This window comes from Biomphalaria glabrata, chromosome 5, assembly GCF_947242115.1.
Source record: "Biomphalaria glabrata chromosome 5, xgBioGlab47.1, whole genome shotgun sequence".
NCBI classification, from domain to species: Eukaryota; Metazoa; Mollusca; class Gastropoda; family Planorbidae; genus Biomphalaria; species Biomphalaria glabrata.
Window position 1 is genome coordinate 27,136,832 of NC_074715.1, and position 24,157 is coordinate 27,160,988.

Consider the following 24,157-nt stretch of genomic DNA (forward strand, 5'->3'; position numbering starts at 1 on the left):
TAACTAGCAGAAGTAAAACTGAATTCAAAACTCGTCTGCCTTACAAATATACTTAAACATGGGAAAGGTTAGGTGGGTCAACCCTGAGGAAAAATAAAGAGCCGGCGACCCTAATGCAGTTTGCAGCACACATTACTACACCCTGTCAGAGCCTGTGACGTTGCTGATCCCAAACTGTAGGCCTATATATGTCGTTTTTTCAAAGAATTACATTGGATACTTTTAATTGTATAACTCATGCCACCGAAGTGACCTTGAACTGTATTATTGCTTAAGAAATTCTTTCCCTACTATCAGACGTAGCCTGATGTAGCCTGACGTAGGTTTGTGCAAAACAGTTTTTAAAACTACAACGTTTGCTAAAAATCTATCTATGATGTTTTCCGTATTTTGCCCCCCCCCCCCCTAAAAAAAAAAAAGTAAAGTTTCCCTTTCACACCTTGTGATGATGTTAAGGTCATCTGTTTTTTTGTTTTTTTTTGGCCAACGGTTAACTAGCTGGGTGTCATGCGGGCAGCACCACGACCAAATGCCTTGACTTTATTTAAGTCAGGTTCCCATTAGAGTTGGGTGCACTCGGGAGCCCTTAAAATCCTGAAATTCAAAATTCATCGAGACTCTAACCCAGAAAACCAGGTTCGGAAGCCAAGCGCTTAACCACTACCACCGCGCTCCCTATTTTGTTAGAAGTAAAAAGATATTGTAAGATGTCCACAAACCATCATCTTCTCTTTATAATGTTGAAGAGAGATTTTGAACTTTATCTTTGAATGTACGAAAGTGTTTTAAATCTTTATCTTTTTATCAGTGTGACAGTTGTCTCAAATGATCTTCCAGCGCAATTATTCATAAAAAAGGCAATTGGCTTGTTTGACAAGGAAGGAATTTACCAATTTAACTAATTAGCCGCTATACAGTTGACATTTCTTTTGCTAAACATTACTTACATGTAGACACAATGAAGTTATTTAAATAAATATTGAAATTAAATACAACAATTTTTCGTTTGAATAGCAGGATAGATATTTTAAGGATTAACTTAGGTACAAATCATATCTTAGTGCGAAGAACTACATTAATGGGATGTAAAAGTTAAAGTCACGACCTGCTTAGATTAAATCTACTATCGTAGACCCCCGTGGACATCTCATAGATCCCAAATTTGTTTTTTCATGTTCGTAAGGTCTTCGTAGACCCCTGGGGGTCTATATAGACCACTTTGGGAATCACTGTTTTTGATCAAAGTAATGTTCTTTTTTTCTTGTCACTTAGAACTTTGTTTTCTACATCTAAGATTGAAATATAGTCCTCGCATACAAATCAATACATGTTGAATCCATTGTTCTCATTGTGTAGAGATGCCTTTGCCACTGAGCACTTTCGGCCAAGAATTTATCACAATTCACAGCAGACTGTCCGACATTAATGAAGTGTTTGTGGTGCAGGCTTTACACGCGTTCACCAACGTGACTATGTTGAAACAAAATCAAAACAACTCGATAGACTCTTACAGTTTCTTCATCCAACAACACTTACAGAATGTACTGGTAAGTGGAAATATTGGTTTCTTAGTCCAACACTTACAGAATGTACTGGTAAGTGGAAACATTGGTTTCTTCATCCAACACTTACAGAATGTACTGGTAAGTGGAAACATTGGTTTCTTAGTCCAACACTTACAGAATGTACTGGTAAGTGGAAACATTGGTTTCTTCATCCAACAACACTTACAGAATGTACTGGTAAGTGGAAACATTGGTTTCTTAGTCCAACACTTACAGAATGTACTGGTAAGTGGAAACATTGGTTTCTTAGTCCAACACTTACAGAATGTACTGGTAAGTGGAAATATTGGTTTCTTAGTCCAACACTTACAGAATGTACTGGTAAGTGGAAACATTGGTTTCTTAGTCCAACACTTACAGAATGTACTGGTAAGTGGAAACATTGGTTTCTTAGTCCAACACTTACAGAATGTACTGGTAAGTGGAAACATTGGTTTCTTAGTCCAACACTTGCAGAACGCCTTTAACATCCTGCAGTTATAATTAACCCATGTTTACCCATGCATTGACGTCTAGTTTAACGAATTTTTTCTTTTGCTAAAATACACGTTCTTTTATCAACCGTCAAAGCTACCCTTGTAAAGACCAAGATTGTCAAAGCTACCCTTGTAAAGACCAAGATTGTCAAAGCTACCCTTGTAAAGACCAAGATTGTCAAAGCTACCCTTGTAAAGACCAAGATTGTCAAAGCTACCCTTGTAAAGACCAAGATTGTCAAAGCTACCCTTGTAAAGACCAAGATTGTCAAAGCTACCCTTGTAAAGACCAAGATTGTCAAAGCTACCCTTGTAAAGACCAAGATTGTCAAAGCTACCCTTGTAAAGACCAAGATTGTCAAAGCTACCCTTGTAAAGACCAAGATTGTCAAAGCTACCCTTGTAAAGACCAAGATTGTCAAAGCTACCCTTGTAAAGACCAAGATTGTCAAAGCTATGTAAAGACCAAGATTGTCAAAGCTATGTAAAGACCAAGATTGTCAAAGCTACCCAGTGGTGTAGCTAGGGTGAGGGAAGGGGGTCCAATTTTTAAAAATCCCCTCTGAACACCTACTTGAGAGGGTCCCCCGAATGAGTGTCCGAAATTACCTTTTTTACATTAAATGTTATGTAAATTAGTGACCATGTTGCATGGATTCAATACACTAGACTTCTAATTTATTAATTACATTATATTATGATGTAGAATGTCAAAATGCAGAGGCCCCTAAAGAGGCCAAGCCCCCCCCCCCCGGGCTCCCAAATCTCTTTCTACGCCACTGAAGCTACCCATGTAAGACTGTCAAAGCTACCCATGTATGAACCAAGATTGTCAAAGCATAGGTTGTCAAGGTGCCAGAAATTCAACTCAAAATGAAGATATATGCATAAGCATGTTTCTAATGTACATTCCCACTTCTCATGATGTAGCTAGATAATGTTGCTAGATGATTCATGATTAATGTAATTAGACTTATAGCAATCTGGTAACTCTGGCAATTACAACTTTTTTGCTCCTTGACTTGAAAGCTACAAAAGTTGCCTTAATAACTTTGAAAGCTACAAAAGAAGCCCTAATAACTTGAAAGCTACAAAAGTTGCCCTAATAACCTTGAAAGCTACAAAGTTGCCCTAATAACCCTGAAAGCTACAAAAGTTTCCCTAATAACTTGAAAGCTACAAAAGTTGCCCTAATAACCTTGAAAGCTACAAAGTTGCCCTAATAACCCTGAAAGCTACAAAAGTTTCCCTAATAACTTGAAAGCTACAAAAGTTGCCCTAATAACCTTGAAAGCTACAAAGTTGCCCTAATAACCCTGAAAGCTACAAAAGTTTCCCTAATAACTTGAAAGCTACAAAAGTTGCCCTAATAATCTTGTTGAAAAGACGAAACTCACTTTTCTTAACCATGTTTATGTCAGATTGAGCCCAAAAAGTACGGAACTCCAGCAGCTCGATCAGTGGTCATCAGGAGTAGTCTCCCAGTGCAAGTGATCTACGTAATGCAGCCACCGTGTCCCCAGACGAAGCAGTTGGTAGGGGATGTAAGCTACACATATCTAATGCCTGACCATCTTTTTTATAATGAATATTATGTCGGGTAAGTTGGACACTAGAAAGTAGGCCTACTCTGAAGTAAGTTGCAGCCAACAAGCTATTTAACTAGTATAATTCTTACACTATGATGCAATCCTATCCTAGCTAACGTAAGTGCTACTCATATTTTGTACAATTGCCTGTGACGCAATGATTCCCCCCCCCCCCAGTTCTCAGCATACATATCACTGAGACGTATTATCTACTTCAAACAAAAAACAAACGCTGCCTCAATTATTGCCATTGTTCAAGGGCACAACAGGATTACCTTCTTGAACATCATTTGTCAGATGTATTCCTTTGTTTTAAAAAGCCAATGATCTAATACCAGGCCACGATAGAAGACACAACTTTCATCTTCTAAAGCTCTTTCTTCATAATGCGATATTAATTTCTTTCAGAATTCCAGCGTTCTTGGGTGTCAATGTCTCTGTAATGATGGTCATATTACAAACTGCCATAGAATCACTAGCACTAAACGGCCAACACCTACGAGAGTGAGTTGGTGTTTTTTTTGGGGGTGGGGAGGGGATGTAACGATCTGGACTGCCAACTAAAAGAATGCTTTAAAAAAATAATAGCCAATTCTACAAATCATCTCTTTGGAATTTGGTAACTTCCATGCCAAATATAACATATTTTTGGATTAATAAATCGGTTCGTCTGTTAATAAAATGTATTCTCTAAGGATTCTTATTGTGTTGGCATAGTCTTCTCCTACGATAGGATGAGTGCGTTAAGTGTGTACAATTAAACAAAACAACACTTTGCATTTAATAAAATTACAATCAATTTTTTCTTAAAGTAGTTAATTAATTAATTTTCTTTTATATAGAAAGGGGCAGATAAATATTGCAGCATTGAGAGATATAGGCTATAAAATGGGAATATATTTTGAGACATTCTATTTGATTTTTATGATTCGTAAAAATTATTTGTAATAGAATCGTGCCAGCTGTTTGTTTTGGTTAATTCTTCTAAAAATAAATGAAAAACAAAATCCCTTGTGTATCTTTCAATGTCTCGATAGTACAAAAGTAAAACTAAACTTTCCTGCTAAACTTATTCAAAGGAAAACTAAACACTGATCTTTCCATTAATTTTCTGGGTGTTAAGGTCAATAGCATGGGAGAATGTTGTAGCAAAGCCAGGATGGTCGTTTGGAGAAAAACTGTTGAGTTCTTCTTCTAGCCGCATCACAGCTGACTATTTATTTGGGTGCTACGTTTACGGAGTCGCAGAACACAAGGCCTTTCTACACGTTGCCGGATATAAGTCAGTACGTAGACAAATAGATATAAGTCAGTACGTAGACAAATAGATATAAGTCAGTACGTAGTAGACAAATAGATATGTCAGTAGGTAGACAAATAGATATAAGTCAGTATGTAGACAAATAGATCTAAGTCAGTACTTAAACAAATAGATGTAAGTCAGTACGTAGACAAATACATATAAGTCAGTACGTAGACAAATAGATATAAGTCAGTACGTAGTAGACAAATAGATATGTCAGTAGGTAGACAAATAGATATAAGTCAGTATGTAGACAAATAGATCTAAGTCAGTACTTAAACAAATAGATATAAGTCAGTACTTAGACAAATAGATATGTCAGTACGTAGACAAATAGATATAAGTCAGTACGTAGTAGACAAATAGATATAAGTCAGTAGGTAGACAAATAGATATAAGTCAGTACGTAGACAAATAGATATAAGTCATTATGTAGACAAATAGATATAAGTCAGTACGTAGACAAATAGATATAAGTCAGTACTTAGACAAATAGATATAATTCAGTACGTAGACAAATAGATATAAGTCAGTACGTAGACAAATAGATATGTCAGTAGGTAGACAAATAGATATAAGTCAGTAGGTAGACAAATAGATATAAGTCAGTAGGTAGACAAATAGATATAAGTCAGTAGGTAGACAAATAGATATAAGTCAGTAGGTAGACAAATAGATATAAGTCAGTACGTAGTAGACAAATAGATATAAGTCAGTACGTAGTAGACAAATAGATATGTCAGTAGGTAGACAAATAGATATAAGTCAGTATGTAGACAAATAGATCTAAGTCAGTACTTAAACAAATAGATATAAGTCAGTACTTAGACAAATAGATATGTCAGTACGTAGACAAATAGATATAAGTCAGTACGTAGTAGACAAATAGATATAAGTCAGTAGGTAGACAAATAGATATAAGTCAGTACGTAGACAAATAGATATAAGTCATTATGTAGACAAATAGATATAAGTCAGTACGTAGACAAATAGATATAAGTCAGTACTTAGACAAATAGATATAATTCAGTACGTAGACAAATAGATATAAGTCAGTACGTAGACAAATAGATATGTCAGTAGGTAGACAAATAGATATAAGTCAGTAGGTAGACAAATAGATATAAGTCAGTAGGTAGACAAATAGATATAAGTCAGTAGGTAGACAAATAGATATAAGTCAGTAGGTAGACAAATAGATATAAGTCAGTACGTAGTAGACAAATAGATATAAGTCAGTACGTAGACAAATAGATATAAGTCAGTAGGTAGACAAATAGATATAAGTCAGTACGTAGTAGACAAATAGATATAAGTCAGTACGTAGACAAATAGATATAAGTCAGTACGTAGACAAATAGATATGTCAGTACGTAGACAAATAGATATGTCAGTACGTAGACAAATAGATATGTCAGTACGTAGACAAATAGATATGTCAGTACGTAGACAAATAGATATGTCAGTACGTAGGCAAATAGATATAAGTCAGTACGTAGACAAATAGATATAAGTCAGTACGTAGACAAATAGATATAAGTCAGTACGTAGACAAATAGATATAAGTCAGTAGGTAGACAAATAGATATAAGTCAGTAGGTAGACAAATAGATATAAGTCAGTACGTAGTAGACAAATAGATATAAGTCAGTAGGTAGACAAATAGATATAAGTCAGTAGGTAGACAAATAGATATAAGTCAATACGTAGACAAATAGATTGAAGCATTAGATTCTAGTTTTTTATATATTTATTTTCATCAAATTGTGATGTGTGGCTGTGTAGCGAAAACCGCTTCGCCACCTATCTAGAGGGTTAAAGATCGAATCACAACTGGAGTTGTGTTTACTGAGCGCTTAAAGACAGCATGGAAGCCTTCTACCAGACAACTCTTCCTCTAACATGACCACAAAGAGGTTTGACCATTGACCACTGAGCATGCTATTTCAAGATAGATGTGCTTGACAATAGTCATATCTAAAGAAGTCAATTACACTTAATTGTAACTTGTCACCTATAGATCACTATGGTCCGTGTCACCCGGTGCGGCTAGCTCAGGGTGCCCCCCCCCCCCTTCCCAATCAACTTCACCCCCCCCCCCCACCTGTGACGAGATGTTTAATTAGTTATTATTTGGGCTTGTTTGTTTAAGTCTAGGGGAAATTATATTATTTTTATCCCGCTAACATATAAGATTTTGTACAGGCACACCGCAACTAACAGCAAGAACAGACCAATATTATACGTTTATAAATAAGAATAATTTAACAAATGAAAGTTTACAAAAGATAAATGATCAAATAAAATTATAATTAAGAAAAGAAATGAAGGTGCTAATATCTAACATAACTGCTCATCATGGATTGCTAATTATTGAGTGATTGGAGGAGAAGAATGTTCCTATGTCTGGCTACTTATTTTCTTAGCTGCTAGCCCGTGGGTCGTCTTCTGTAGGTAAGCTGGCTCTAGGGTGAGGCCGCTGCCTGTTTAGCAGTAGAGAGGGTTGATGCTGCAGACTAAGTTGTAGTGGGACGATCTCTCAGCTGTGATCTCTAGCTCGTAGAGATCCGTGCTAACTCAACACCAGTTTATCTTCTGCAGCGAAGGTTGCTCTAATCAGTCCGCATAAGGCAATAGCTATTAGGCAGTGGACAGTTTGGGCCGGGTACTGGGCAGATGATACTGGGCAGTATAAGGCACTGTGGACACTGGGCAATATTTTAAGGCCAAGGACAGTAGGCAATGCCTTCTTGCTAACAGGTATATAATTGTGGGGGGGGGGGGGGTATCTGGTGTGGTCTGCTCCGGTTACAGCTTTGGGTGGAGATCTGGTAGTTATAGCAGTCGGGTGTAGCAATCGTGTGTAGCAACCAGGGGTAGCAATCGGGGGTAGCAACCAGGCTGGGGATAAGACAGACAATTAGGAACCTCCTAAAGGCATTGAGCAGGGATCCCCATATGCCTTGCAATCAATCAAATGTAGGCATTGGTATCAATCCCAATAAGGCATTTAAGACAATTAAGTATAAAATCTCAAAGCATGCATATAACTCAATAACAAAAAGATACAAGTAAGATAACCACAATAAATGTGTCATCATACAATGTAGGATGATACTAGTCAAGATTCATCTATTAAATTTGATTACGACGATAAGCAATCAGTTATAGTACAATGGGGAATGAGCATATTATATACTAAAGGATAAGATGAAAATAAAATACTAGGGATCGAGATACAGTGTAAGGGTTTGATATAATTAATCAAAAATATATTCATCCAAGGAACTATAAGTTCATAAGGGTGTGAGACATAAAAATATGTATGAGGGATATAATAGAAATGTGAAATGATTAATTTTACATGGGCTCTGTAAGTTTAGAGCACTGTGATCTAAGTTCTTAGACAGTACTTAGATTCACGAAAGGTTATTGTTTACATCAATCACTAAGATGCGGGAATGGATGAAACATAACAAATCAAATATAATAACTATGGCTTCAAACGTAGACAACCATAGCGGCATTAATAATACTATATGAAGATATAGCATTGACATTACATAGTAAAATGTACATACATAATAAAGTCATAATGTAATGACGGGGAACGTGGTTGTGTACTAATGTGTACTCACACATTACTATAGGATAAAATAAGTATAGTAAAATGTTTACACTTACTCTTTTGTCCCTAATGAAACCTCACAACTAAACTTCCTAACAGAGGAGACTGTATGAATCCTAGCGGGCCTATCTTGGAATGCTTTGGTCTCTCTATATATATAGTTGGGACTTTTCATTTAACGGGTGGGGAAGAAATCTAGCTGATTTTCTCACATGTATCGATGTACCGGAGATGTCAGGCGTCAGGTCAGATTTATGGTCAATATTCGTTGCCTACCGTGAGAGTTAAGTCTTAAACAAATATGTATCTGTCCAGCCCGAGTGCAATGCTATTCTTAGAGCAATGCGTATCCTGCGGGGGGGGGGGGGGGAGAATAGGTGTGAAAAGTTATTAGGCCGCTGCGTGCAGTGACTAGTGTGTGCGGTCATCTGCACAGCGGTCAAAATTAAAAGTTAGCCCTAGAAAGGCTAGTTAATGTTTTACGTCGAGATTCGTCCCGTGAGAAACAATGCGAGGGGAGATAAATCCTAAAAGAAATTAGTTGTGGGTGGACAAGAAAATAATTGTTTTAAGTTAAAAATTAAAGTTTCTCACGGATTGCTGGGAAAAACTCAAATGAACTTTTGCATGTAAGTTTCGTATCGTCACACCACCTAACGACCCAAAAAATCCTAACGACCCAAAAACAATCACTTTGTTAAATCCTGACATACATTCCTTGATTCTTAAACAAATGTAAACTGAGTGTTTACATTGTTTACCCCTGGTCGGTGTTGTCAGCACCCACCTAGTGACGGCACATTAGATTAGATGGAACTTTAATAGTTTGAAAAAAACATCTCATTTCTATATTGTTTGCTTAGATTATAATTATTATAATGAGCAAGACAAGACTTTTGACTATAAGATTATTGTTTTGACATGTACAGAAGTGTTTCTTGAAAGTTTACTCTAGCATTAGTTTTTGACTTTTTAGATTTCCCCTTTTGTTTCCCATCCGCTTAACATACTGAAACAAAGTTGAACTCATTTTGTTTGTGTTTAATTCATTAAGTGCTTCACAGTCACTCCTAACATGCGACCATCAGACTGCTTAAGAAACCTTACTTCCAGAGGTAATATGTGATTGAACCTAATCCATGTACATTTCTAATATTCTCAAGAAAAGTTTGTGCGTTACATTTTCCCAAAACTTAATTATTTACTTTTTAGTTCAAATTTCGTGACTTTTGTTTTTCTCCGTTCTAACCATTGTGAAGGCGTTCCTTCTATATCAGTTCGTTTTTTTTAATGGAACACCTATCTGTTTACACATCATTGTACGAGATACTTAATACTTTTCTATCTAGTAGGAAGCTATAGTATAAATTACATTGAAATAATAGCCACTGTATGGTGAATGTAGAAGGGCAGGGCAGAAGTTCTAGGCTAAATGTTATCCCCCTCCCCCCCCCCCCAAAAAAAAAAAACGTGAAGCTTCTCGAACTGTCTGGTTGTAACGGTTTGTCTCACTTAGTGCTCAACTCTTTATATACATCTCGTATCCCATTAATAATAGTTTTGTAGTGGTCTGCCCCTTCTAAAAAAAAAAAGACTAAATATAAGTTTAAAACACTGGTACAGAACTTTGGATCCAAACAGTACTTCTAATAATGTCTACATTTGTAGTGTCTTTGTGCACCTCAATCAGTTTCCACCCGTCATCTCTAAACCGAAAGACAGACTATGTCAGGGTTGGCCAGTTAGGATGAGGCTTAGAATAATTTATTCTTTTGAGAGTGAGACTTTAGTTGAAACGTTCATCTTTCGATGTTTAAAAAAAGGATGATTTTTTATTCTAAATATGTATATAGGTCAGTACTTTATTTGATCCACTAATACTTCATTGCTTTCCGCAGATGCTTTAGCCGCAAGAAGCAAAGGCACACCGGCCTACGACATCACTTGGCAGACTACAGTCATCGTGCATCTAGGTTTACTATGTTCGTATCACATTTTATCTGATTTAAAGGTCAAAGATTCACTTTCTTAGTGAGAAGTAAAGGATTTCATTGCAATGAAAATACATGTAATATGCTGTACTTAAAATATGCGTCCCATTCACTACAGTTTTCATAGAACCTTCTTTAACTATTTTCGTCTGTTTATCTCACACAGGTTCTAGCCCCCACACCACACACAGGTCCTAGTTCTCTCAACACACACAGGTTCTAGCCCCCACACCACACACGGGTCCTGGTTCTCTCACCACACACAGGTCCTGGTTCTCTCACCACATACAGGTCCTGGTTCTCTCACCACACACGGGTCCTGGTTCTCTCACCACACACAGGTCCTGGTTCTCTCACCACATACAGGTCCTGGTTCTCTCAACACACATAGGTCCTGGCTCTCTCACCACACACAGGTTCTAGCCCCCACACCACACACAGGTCCTGGCTCTCTCACCACACACAGGTTCTAGCCCCCACACCACACACAGGTCCTGGTTCTCTCAACACACACAGGTTCTAGCCCCCACACCACACACGGGTCCTGGTTCTCTCACCACACACAGGTCCTGGTTCTCTCACCACATACAGGTCCTGGTTCTCTCAACACACATAGGTCCTGGCTCTCTCACCACACACAGGTTCTAGCCCCCACACCACACACAGGTCCTGGCTCTCTCACCACACACAGGTTCTAGCCCCCACACCACACACAGGTCCTGGTTCTCTCAACACACACAGGTTCTAGCCCCCACACCACACACAGGTCCTGGTTCTCTCAACACACACAGGTCCTGGTTCTCTCAACACACACAGGTCCTGGCTGTCTCACCACACACAGGTCCTGGTTCTCTCAACACACATAGGTCCTGGCTCTCTCACCACACACAGGTCCTGGTTTTCTCACCACACACAGGTCCTGGTTCTCTCAACACACACAGGTCCTGGTTCTCTCAACACACACAGGTCCTGGTTCTCTCAACACACACAGGTCCTGGCTGTCTCACCACACACAGGTCCTGGTTCTCTCACCAAATACAGGTCCTGGTTCTCTCACCACACACAGGTCCTGGTTCTCTCACCAAATACAGGTCCTGGTTCTCTCAACACACACATGTCCTGGTTCTCTCACCACACACAGGTCCTGGTTCTCTCAACACACATAGGTCCTGGCTCTCTCACCATACACAGGTTCTAGCCCCCACACCACACACAGGTCCTGGTTCTCTCAACACACAGGTTCTAGCCCCCACACCACACACAGGTCCTGGTTCTCTCAGCACACACAGGTCCTGGTTCTCTCACCACACACAGGTCCTGGTTCTCTCACCACATACAGGTCCTGGTTCTCTCACCACACACAGGTCCTGGTTCTCTCACCACATACAGGTCCTGGTTCTCTCACCACATACAGGTCCTGGTTCTCTCACCACACACAGGTCCTGGTTCTCTCACCACACACAGGTCCTGGTTCTCTCACCACACACAGGTCCTGGTTCTCTCACCACATACAGGTCCTGGTTCTCTCACCACACACAGGTCCTGGTTCTCTCACCACATACAGGTCCTGGTTCTCTCACCAAATACAGGTCCTGGTTCTCCCACCACTCACAGGTCCTGGTTCTCTCACCACACACAGGTCCTGGTTCTCTCAACACACGCAGGTCCTGGTTCTCTCAACACACACAGGTCCTGGTTCTCTCAACACACATAGGTCCTGGTTCTCTCACCACACACAGGTCCTGGTTCTCTCAACACACACAGGTCCTGGTTCTCTCAACACACACAGGTCCTGGTTCTCTCAACACACACAGGTCCTGGTTCTCTCAACACACACAGGTCCTGGTTCTCTCAACACACACTGGTCCTGGTTCTCTCACCACATACAGGTCCTGGTTCTCTCACCACATACAGGTCCTGGTTCTCTCACCACACACAGGTCCTGGTTCTCTCACCAAATACAGGTCTTGGTTCTCTCACCACACACAGGTCCTGGTTCTCTCACCACACACAGGTCCTGGTTCTCTCAACACACATAGGTCCTGGCTCTCTCACCATACACAGGTTCTAGCCCCCACACCACACACAGGTCCTGGTTCTCTCAACACACACAGGTTCTAGCCCCCACACCACACACAGGTCCTGGTTCTCTCAGCACACACAGGTCCTGGTTCTCTCAACACACACAGGTCCTGGTTCTTTCACCACACACAGGTCCTGGTTCTCTCACCACATACAGGTCCTGGTTCTATCACCACATACAGGTCCTGGTTCTCTCACCACACACAGGTCCTGGTTCTTTCACCACACACAGGTCCTGGTTCTCTCACCACACACAGGTCCTGGTTCTCTCAACACACACAGGTCCTGGTTCTCTCACCACATACAGGTCCTGGTTCTCTCACCACACACAGGTCCTGGTTCTCTCACCACACACAGGTCCTGGTTCTCTCACCACACACAGGTCCTGGTTCTCTCACCACACACAGGTCCTGGTTCTCTCACCACACACAGGTCCTGGTTCTCTCACCACATACAGGTCCTGGTTCTCTCACCACACACAGGTCCTGGTTCTTTCACCACACACAGGTCCTGGTTCTCTCACCACATACAGGTCCTGGTTCTCTCACCACATACAGGTCCTGGTTCTCTCACCACACACAGGTCCTGGTTCTTTCACCACACACAGGTCCTGGTTCTCTCACCACACACAGGTCCTGGTTCTCTCAACACACACAGGTCCTGGTTCTCTCAACACACATAGGTCCTGGCTCTCTCACCACACACAGGTCCTGGCTGTCTCACCACACACAGGTCCTGGTTCTCTCAACACACATAGGTCCTGGCTCTCTCACCACACACAGGTCCTGGTTTTCTCACCACACACAGGTCCTGGTTCTCTCAACACACACAGGTCCTGGTTCTCTCAACACACACTGGTCCTGGTTCTCTCACCACACACAGGTCCTGGTCAGGCTTTAGATAATTTTGGTGGCAAAAAAACAAAACACAAAAAGATTTTTGTTTAACTAACAAATGTTTATTTCACTTTGTAATCCCTGTTCAACGCACACTTTGACCCGTGACAGAGAGTCTGACCTATAGAAACTAAAACTAATAGAATAGCATTTGCTCTATAAACAATACAAATTATAATTACTTTTTATACCATCTAAACCCAAACAAAAAAAAAGTTTGAACATTCCTTTTAAATATAAACATAGATAAAAATCTGAAACACAATTTTTTTGACCCTATTTTATGGGCTTACGCCTCTTTTTTTGTGCTTCATACCTGTTTTTTTTTTTTTTTTTTGGTTATTTCGGCCTCATACCGTATGGTTTAATTAGACACGTACCGCCTATTTTGTTTCTAATTAGTATCGGAGAGAAAGTCTTTCAGTCGCTTCACATTATTCATCAGTTGTAAGGATATAATCGTGTTTCTAATAGATTTGGTGAAAACTAGCAATGTATATTGCCACAATGTATTCATATAACACAGCCAAGTAAACGTATAGAGTTATTTATTAGTAACAAATTCATATATTAACTCTACATGTTTATTTGATACATTTTAGTAAACAAAAGATGGTGTTTTATCGTTGCATGAAGGAAGGGACGTTACTGATACTCGGCAATAAGAAAAATACAATACAATTTTTAGTTCCCTTGAGCACCATAGATGGAACACCGGGCTTTTAACGGTATATACAATTGATAAATTGATGAAATAATTAATGAAGTAATCCTTTGGGAATTTTAATAAAAAATCTTGTCACGCAACACAAGTTTAGGTGCGAAATTTCCGCTGGGAAAAAAAAGCTTGCTTCAGTTTAAGGTATAGTAGTTATGGAACAGTCTTGTATGGATGCTTATTCTTTTTATAGAGATCTAGTCAGATGTTAAATATGACGTCAAGTGATGCAGTCATTCCTATTTATTGAAAAAAAAAGTTATTTTTATTAGAATATTTGTTATGAGGAAATTAAGGACAATAAAATAATCTTAATCAGTTAAAAGTAATTAATGAGATGTAATGATAATAATTTTAGAACTTAAAAAATTAATAGTACAACTTCACCACGTACAAATGTACATTTGCTGTGTGTATACTTGTACATTTGTTTCTATTTCGTATTTGATAATATTCAAATACACATGAGCTTGACAGTATTTATTTATTTACAGTTAAGTTAGTGTATAGATCAGAAGTAAGAATGTACAATGAATAGACCCTAGACGCTGCGCATGGAATCAATGGATTGGATAGTCCAAGGATGTATATCCTGTTATACAAAAGACAGACAACATAAAGTTATAAATTGAGAAGTCCAAACTGACTTTATACATGTAGTGTGTGTATCAACGTGATTCAAATAATGGTCACCAAGTACGACTATATGTGTTCTAAGCCTTGTATTCAATGTTGAATAAATTGTATATGTGTCGTTGTCATATGGTTGCGTGAAGATAAACATTGCTTTCATTATCTTATGTACTATGACCTACTCTACATATTCGCTTTACATAATTGTAAATACACAATACATACATTTAGCATAAAATATATAATGACATATATGTGTGTGTGTATATATACATTATGTTATTCATAACTTATACTTGTTTAATATATATTAAAATAAATCTCTTATAAAGTGCTTTCGTTTTTAATTTGCTTACAACTCCACCATGCTACAGTTATCTCTCTTTCACCTCCTTTCTCCATTAAAATATATTAAGAATTTCAAATGTCAACTTGTTAATATTGTCTCTGTGGCCAAAGAGACCAAATCATCACGCCAATGGTAGGCAACTAGTAGGATCTCTACTGACCATGTTATTAAGTTTGAAATTTTTTTTCATTTTGATCTTGTCCCAAATGTTGACTTAGTACATTTTTTTAAACAAGTATATCTTAGATTGATATAGCTCTATACATAGCTTATGATTAAGCTTCTCCACCACGAAGTCTTCCTGTTAGATAGAGTGTTGAGTTGGGGCGTATATCGTAATGGGATAGCTTCATTCCGCAAACTAAATTTCGCCCTGCGTACACCAGTCTCTGTTGCTCAGGTGGGATACCGAGCTTTTCCTGGATCATCTTCACTAGCTGCTCCACCAGGTAGGTGTCCTTGACATTGTACGTATAGGTCCTGTTGTCCAGATGGTTGCTGACGAAGATTTCGAAAGGCTGGACTTCATCAGGTTTTATCTCTGGCCTGCACTGTCCTCCAGGTCTTGCACCTTGGTCGTTAGCTTCACCAATCGTGATGGTGGCCAAGACACTAGTACTGTTATCCAGTTCCGCTTGATAGATGCTGGCTTGGGACGTAGCATTGACCAGCTCTCCATTGGCGTTTTTCACGATAGTTGTTGTTACAGGGGTGTCACTAGGTCTAGCTGTCAAAGAAGCGCTGTTCGATGAACCTCTCCTGGACAACCTGGGAGACTCGCTGACTGAAGCGGTGATGGTCAGAGTGGCTTGGCTACTGCTGTCATCTTTGTCCACTTCCATGACTACAGTGGACGAACGATTGTTTATCCTAGAGTTCATTGCGGCCAGCACGCTCTGAGAAAATAAACAGTTCAATAGATAGTAACAATGAATTGTTTTAGGTGATTACTTTTAGTGTGTTTGAAAGTTAACTTTCGGTAAATCTAAATACCATCAAGTTACTGTTATAAGTAAATGTTCGTAGGATATAATATGTGAGCTGACACAAGAATGTCTAGACATCTAGCATATAAATATGTGAACTGACACGAGAAATAAATCTTATTGTCTACAGCAGAACGAAGTCAATGCTGTGGGCAGGGTTGGAACTCGACACCATAGTGACGGCAGCCCGAAGCGCATACCACACGATCAGGCAGAAATCCGTCATGAATTAAGAAACAAAATCTGAAACTTGTTCTAAAAAAAAGTTGAGCTTGTAACCTCAAATAAATAAAAACGATTTTAAAACAGTTTTATTTTTCCTCTTTTTATTATTTATTTTAGAAAAACAAAAGTATCTCTTTCTCCTCGCCTTTATTTCAGACTCCACAATCACCGCATGAAAAAGAAACAAGAAAGATTTGCCTATATTATCTTATCTTATAAATTACAGACGTTCCTTCAAAACAGAAAATTACGTCAAACGCAAGGTATTCATCTATCTGATGTCAACATTTCACATAACAGGTTTAAGTGAAACTAGTGTCAACGTAGAATTTTTTAATGCGCGATTTGTAAGACAAATGCCTTCATGAATAATAAAGATTATTATTATTGTCGTAATATAACTTTATTTTAGAGCTGACAAGATTATAAATCTGTCATTCATTATCCACTTACATAATAAAAGAAACAAATATATTCAATATTTTCAAGAGTTACTGGTTGATTTCTTTCAGATTTGCTGAGAACAAAAAACAAACTACTGCGCTAATATGTCACATTCATGTTTATAGAATTTCAATATCGAAACTGGGTATTCTCTTTAGTGTTGGTCATTGACTATATATAACATGGTGTTGATCTATTAAATTATATTTGAAAGTTTGGGAATTCCCAAAAAGAACACGCAAATAATCAGCTTACATAATCAAAAAGCAAGAAATAGATTAAATCTAAACCAGAATAGATTATGAGGGTAAAAATAATCTTTCCAAACTGGTGTCTATTTCTTGTACGTAAAATGTGACAGCCACTTTCAATATTGTTACAAATGAACAGTGATAGGTAGAGGTCAACGTATGACCCCGGCGAGATGACACAGCAGCTAGTGTTCCCTGGAATCTACATGTACAAACAAAGACAGGATGTGACGTGTCCACACGTGTTGTTCCAGGGGACGAACAGATCTAAGTAGGGGGACAGTTACTAATGAACAGTGACAGATAAAGGTCACTACGTGTGACCCCGACTTGGTGACACTGCAGCGAGTGTTTTCTGGAATCTACGTGTATAAATAAAGACAGGATGTGACGTTTCCTGACATGTTATTCCAGAGGATACTAGGAGTGTTTGTGCAACTTTGGAGAAGCGATTAGGGACTCTATATAAGCCAGAAAGTTAATGTGAAAGTCAGTCGTATGGAGTCGTGAGTGAGCCGTTACAGTCGATACAGACGATGTAAGACGTGTGCGGCTCTGTGGAAGAGAAATGTGTACGACTCGATGCAAGTTAACTAGGGTAGAGTTAACTGGAGTGGACTACTGTCGTTAATGTCTATACAGCGAACTACAGTGGACTTCAGCCGTTACAGTCGATACAGTCGATGTAAGACGTGTGCGGCTCTGAGTACGACTTGGTTCAGCTTTGGGAGACCTGGAGCGACACTGGGAAGTGTGTTGTTGGTCTGTTCTGTGGAATACGGCTCGAGGAAAGTTGAGAAGAGATGAATTGCAACGAAGTGAAGAGATGAATTGCAACGAAGTATAGCTAACTGTAAACTGACATATATTGTACAGTCTTCTACGCTACATGTTACAGTAACGAATTGTTAGAGTTAATAGTCATTAAAGTTATATGAAACTGAAAGTTTAGTCGTCAAGTTCTTTGCTGTGTTTTTATTTGTGTGCCAACTAATACATCTAGCCAGAAGATCCAGAAATACGTAACAATATCATAGTAGACTGTCGGGTCTAGTTAGAGAAAGTAGGCCTAATTAAGATCTATGTATAGATCATATCCATGTGGCCTTCTTTAAAAATAGCAAACTTAATTAGGATACAATAAAATGAGTACTCTCATAAATACACACTCTGATCATTTGTATAATATGTCATTTTTTTTTAATAATTAGTATAAGAATAAGTCTTGAAAATAATAACACCGTGATAATAAAATAAATAATAATAAATTAAATCCCAATACCCACCCTCTCTCTCTCTCTCTCTCTCTCTCTCTCTCTAAATATAGTGTATATAAATTGAAAAGAAAAGAAAGGAGAGATTGACCTGAGCGAGCCGGTGTGTAACACTGGTGCTTTCAACTTTATGTCGAAATGCTTATTTGACGGTAGCTCAATGCACTAAACAAAACAATAAGTAAAAATTATTTCTAATCGCACAGATTTATTATTGATAGTCTAGATCGTTTACAAATTGAGTTACATGACAGTTGACTGATCCAAATTAATGATACACTTAATATAAGCTTTGATGTTTTTAAAGTATTATTAAACTTTTAGTTTTGTTTCGGTCATTAAAGGAGGACAGACACTGGAAAGAGACAATTGGAAAGCGACAACTGGAAAGCGACAACTGGAAAGAGACAACTGGAAAGAGACAATTGCAAAGAGACATTTGCAAAGAGACAATTGGAAAGAGACAACTGGAAAGAGACAATTGCAAAGAGACAATTGCAAAGAGACAATTGGAAAGAGGCAACTGGAAAGAGACTATTTGAAAGAGAACTGGAAAGAGACAACTGGTGAACTCCAACAGAGACCGCGAGATAAACGAGACCAAAGGCTAACGTTAAAGACCGGCTAAGACCAGAAAAATGATTCTCTACAGTCGTTACTGGAAAAGTTTTTTTCTGCATTGGATGTGACAAAATATTAAATTCACAGCTGAGCTCACGTAGCCACGTGAAATACTGGACTCATCTTTTTACAAAGCTTATATCAACTCACTTTGTCAGTCTGTCTGTCTGGTCAAACGTTACCACACCCAATCTCGGATCAAACTGAAATTTTGCGCAATTATTTCTTTTACCTGACAACACAAGAATATTTTTTTTTAAGTTAATTAACTATTGGTAATTACTAACTTGTTTGATATCACGAACAAGAAAAAGAAACTGTACTTGACTGAAGTGGTGGTATAAGCTGAATTAGTCCCCTTTATAAGTCGTCGTTTGAGGCTTAGGGAACACAACATGAAGTAGAAACAATGGATAACTATACAATCTTCCATGCTCTTCGCTAGCAGAGTGATTGGCTTGAGAAGCCTGAGAAGGCTTTAGACCGCGAGTTCGAATTCAGGTCGTTCACTTTTTTTAAACTAAAATATATTCCATTCTCTCCCCACTTCCCATTATCCCAACAGATCTAGAGAAGTGCTAGAAAGTCAAAAGCATGGAATAGCGCTAAACAAAAACAATTAGTAAAAATAGTTCTAGTTGCGTCCCGTTGAAAAGATAGTGAAAATCCGACATCATAATATTTTAGACCACTCAAAGTTCTGATGCAACGGCTACTTTTTTCTTTTCTGAAAGCGAAAAATCAAATTTTTTAAATCACTTATGCAAGCAGTTTTTTTCATAAAAATATACCACTTTTACAACTATTCATTATTAATAGTAACAAACACTTTAGGCTCTTTATTAAGGGAGATGGATATTTACCATATTTTTAACACTCTTATGCACACATATTGTTAAGTTTTGTAAGTTCTGTTATACTAAAACCACATAATTACACACAAAAAATGTTTACTATTTTTTTAAAGAGAAAAAACTATTTAATATGCATATAAGTCAGACATAATTTAAAACAACAATTAATAAGTAGTTTTTCATATTATCGTGTGAACTGTACCCGCAGTAGGTATGCAATTTTCTTATTACTTTTGTAAACCCCTAGGGAGTCTTTGTAGAATCTGGGAATCTATATAGATAAACTACTTTGGAATCACTGGTCTAGATCTATTACAAATTTAATTACATGATTGATCCTAACTAATTGATACAACTACGCTTAAACAAGCTTTTCTTTTTAAAAGTATTTTTTTAAATTTTGCTTGCTTAACCTTCTACTTGTTCTTACCAAACAATGTTTATTTAGTTTTCCAAGACATTCGATTCTGGTAGGCCTCCAAAGTCATACCGAAGTGATCCCCTGTTTACGACATCCACTCGATGTATTGGATCGCATGCCCAAGAAAAAGTCATGATAGATGTCAAATGTTTGTACACGTTATTTCTCCCACACCCAATCTATGATCAAGTGGAAATTTCGCAAAACTATTTGTTGTACCTCTCAACACAAGAATCAATTTAAAAAATGTAACCAATTATTACTATTGGTAATTAATTTTCTTTGGACTAGAACAAGGAAAAGAAATCGTACTTGACAGATGTAGAGGTATAAGTTGATTTGTCACTTTTATACTTTTTAAGACGCTATTAGTTTTGTGTGAAATGTCTGTCCGTCTGTCCCGTTTAGATCTCGTAAACTAGAAAAGACAGTGAAAATCCGACATCATAATATTTTAGTCCATTCAAAGTTCTGATGACTTTTACAACTATCCACTATTAATAGTAACAAACACTGGAGGCACTTTAGTAGGAGAAATCTGTATTTGCACTATTTTTAACACATTTATGCAAACGGTTTTTTATTTTTTGTCAAAAAAAACTTTTGGTAACATTTGTATTGCTAAGTTATGTAAGTTCTGTCATACTAACTACTACATTTACACACAAAAATTGTTTACTTTTTTTTTTTAAAGAGAAAAAGTCTCTTTAGTATGCATATAAGTGGGAAAAAAATGTAACACAACAATTAATAAGTAGTTTTTTATATTATCACGTGAAAAAAAGGGATAACACACATGGCTAAAGGATTTTTTTTTAAATTTGTTTTTGAGGAATTAGAGATTGACCATTTACAAAGCAATTAGATATTCATTATAAGACATCAGTTAGGCCAGGTTCACATTTAACTTCACATTCACTTTCACCTATCCTTTGGTCTGCTGGACCGCTGGGGCACCACACAAGACCTCCATTCTTTTCTGTCATTTGTCTTTGATCGAATTTAATTCTGATGTTCTTTCTGAGAATACTGATACCTGTCTTTTTACCTGCCTGGGTGGACCACTTCGGGGGCCGATTTTGAGTTTGTGTTTCCACACAAACTGTCTTTGTAACCTTGTTTTTAGAGAATTAGGTCACCACTAAAAAGTTTGAAACTAACAATAGATAACAATAAAATCTTCTATTTTCATATGCACTTCCATAGCAAAGTGGTTGAAGTATAGTCTTGAGCCCTCAAGTACAACATTTATTTTTTTTATATTTAAAATGCATTTAAAAAAAGGATTTACCTAAATACCCTTCTACCCTTCCCCTTTCCCAACTGGTCCAGATAAGTGATAGGATCATAAAATCACAGCGCATTGAGAAAGCTAAAAGCATGAAATTGCGATAAACAGATCAAAATGGAAAAAAAAATTCTAATCGCACAGATTGTTAGTCTAGAGCAGTGATTCCCAAAAGGGTCTATATAGACCCCCAGGGGTCTACAAAGACCTCCAAGGGGTCTACGAAAGTAAAAAAATAAATTGGGGGTCTATGAGATGTCCACGGGGGTCTACGGTAATAGATTTCATTTAAGCAGGTCGTTACGTAATTTTCACATTCCATTAATGTAATTATTTCCTACACTAATCTATGATTTGTACCCGAGTTAATCATTTCAATATGTATCCTGCTATTGAAACGAAACATTGATGTATTCAATTTCAATACTTATTTAAATAGCTTAATTTTGTCTACATGTAGCTAATATTTAGAAAAAAAAAAAGAAATGTAGACAGTACAGCATTAATTATTTAAAATTGGGATTCATTCCTTCCTTGTTAAACACACAGTTGCCTAAGTGACTCTTTTATGACGATATGAGACCAGTTACGCTGAAGGATCATCTGAGACAATGCCACCCTGACAAAAATTAAGATTTAAACAACTTTTGAACACTCAAAGTTCAGAATAGACCCACTAATTCTCTGTTCGACATCATATAGAGAAGATGATGGTTTGTGAGAGTCTTTCAAGATTTCTCTACTTATAGCAAAATACGGAAAACAGCAAAGGTCAAACATTGAATCTACCAGCCGTTTTACAAAAACCTACATCTGTTACTATTAAAAGAATTTCTTTAAGCGACAATACAGTTTAAGGTCGCTTCGGTGGCATGAGTTATAAAATTAAAAGCTTCTTATGTAAATCTTTGCACAAGATAGAAATACAGCTTGGTCTGACAAGGTGTAGCGCTGTGTGCTAAAAACTGTCTAATGGTCACCATCTTATCTCATCTCATCTATGCCTGTGGTCCTTTCTGGGCATAGGCCACTAACCAGCTTTCTCCAGGCATCTCGGTTCTGGCCGAGACTTTCCAACTGTTCCCACGTCTTGCCCATCTGCTAGGCATCTGCTTCCAAATCGCGGTGCCATGGTAAAGCTCGAGCAGTCTTCCATCAGCTTAAGAACACCTGGGGATCTGGGGAAAAAAAGCACGACCACCACGATTAGGCTCTTTAACACCATTGTTAAACCAATACTACTTTATGGAGCATAGACCTGGAGAACCACCATCACCACCATGAAACAATCCAGGTATTCAACAATACCTGCCTGAGGAAGATTCTTATAATCCGCTGGCCAGACAATATCTCGATTGAGGAACAGTGGCAAAGAACAAAGCAGCAGCCCATTGAAGTAGATATCCTTCAGAGACGCTGGAAATGGATAGGTCACACCCTTCGCCAGCCTGCATCCAGCATAACAAGCAAGCCCTAGCCTGGAACCCACAGGGAAAGAAGAAGAGGGGACGGCCTAGGGATACATGGCGCGAATTGTCACCGTCTCTTTATATTTCCTTAAGGTTGACCGACGAGACCTGGTTTAGGCTCCAGTTACTCGCCTTTGCCCCTCTCCTATTAATGAAAACAGTTCCGCAGATTTAATATTTGAGCCACACGTGAAAGATCAAGAAATACACGAGCAACTGCTCTTTGCGAAACCTTTTACAATGATACTTAAGGCATATTCACTAATTAATTAATTAATATTTAATGTTAGAAAGACTAATTCATAGAAAAACAGATTCGTATATTAAACATTATATCCGTAGATGTGTAGTTTTAAATTACTATTTCACTCTTCAACTCACTATAGTTAGAAATTTGTTTAAAAATAATGTTGATGAATTTGCAAAAATTTGCAAGTTGAGTAGGGGGTCTACCGAAAACCAGAAAACATGCCAAGGGGTCTACGAGACAAAAAAGTTTGGGAACCACTGGTCTAGAGTCTAGATGTACTACAAATGTATTTACGTGACTAAATCCAAACTAACAGATACAACTTCGTTAAATGTAAGCTTTTTTTTTTTTCGTATTTTTATATTTATATAGTATAGTGGAGTATATCTTCTTCTTATATGATACAGACGTTACTTCAAAAAAGAAGATGATTACTTCCTACGCGTCATGCATTTAGTAATGCATATTAACCAATGACTTAAATTCTGGTTTTCACTGGTTTTCCTGGCTAGCTCATGCACCCCATTCCATGCTCTAATAGCGCTAGGGAAGAAGGAGCTTTTGTACAAATTTGTCCTATCATATGGAACGAGGAATGTGCCCATATCTTTGTGTCTTTCAGAGTATTTTATTAAATTTTGTTTTTGTATTTGAAGGGTATGGTTCAGTGTTTTATGTATAATTGCTACTTTACTTTTAAGTCTTCTGTCCTGAAGGCTTTCTAAATTTAGTGATTTTACTAAAGGTGTTACTCTAGTCAAATGTGAATGTTCGTTTGTTATGAATCGCACTGCTCTATTTTGTGTCTGTTCTAGTTTCTTAATGTTTTCTTGAGTTGAGGGGT

The 24,157-nt window shown here is 37.8% G+C and overlaps 2 protein-coding genes across 5 annotated transcripts in view; one reads left to right on the top strand and one right to left on the bottom strand.

Moving 5' to 3' along the window:
• LOC106079930 (uncharacterized) overlaps nucleotides 1-10,863 on the top strand; it is a 61,097-nt gene extending 50,234 nt beyond the window's left edge. For 2 of the 4 annotated variants that reach the window (XM_056030110.1, XM_056030112.1), the window contains 6 exons: nucleotides 1,357-1,547; nucleotides 3,463-3,641; nucleotides 4,039-4,134; nucleotides 4,754-4,916; nucleotides 9,616-9,676; nucleotides 10,460-10,862. In XM_056030110.1, coding sequence (XP_055886085.1) covers nucleotides 1,357-1,547; nucleotides 3,463-3,641; nucleotides 4,039-4,134; nucleotides 4,754-4,916; nucleotides 9,616-9,676; nucleotides 10,460-10,593 — 824 coding nt within the window. In that variant the 3' untranslated portion in view covers nucleotides 10,594-10,862. Of the gene's footprint in view, nucleotides 1-1,356; nucleotides 1,548-3,462; nucleotides 3,642-4,038; nucleotides 4,135-4,753; nucleotides 4,917-9,615; nucleotides 9,677-10,459 lie in introns of all 4 variants that reach the window. The other 2 variants (XM_056030111.1, XM_056030113.1) reach the window with 2 other exon arrangements.
• Nucleotides 10,864-14,061: 3,198 nt separating this feature from the next.
• Nucleotides 14,062-17,049, bottom strand: LOC106053886 (uncharacterized). The gene is made up of 2 exons (XM_056030122.1): nucleotides 16,895-17,049; nucleotides 14,062-16,126 (listed from the first exon to the last, which is right to left on the bottom strand). Exon 2 carries the CDS (start codon nucleotides 16,109-16,111, stop codon nucleotides 15,506-15,508), a length of 606 nt encoding a protein of 201 aa, XP_055886097.1. The 5' UTR covers nucleotides 16,112-16,126; nucleotides 16,895-17,049; the 3' UTR covers nucleotides 14,062-15,505.
• Nucleotides 17,050-24,157: the final 7,108 nt, after the last annotated feature.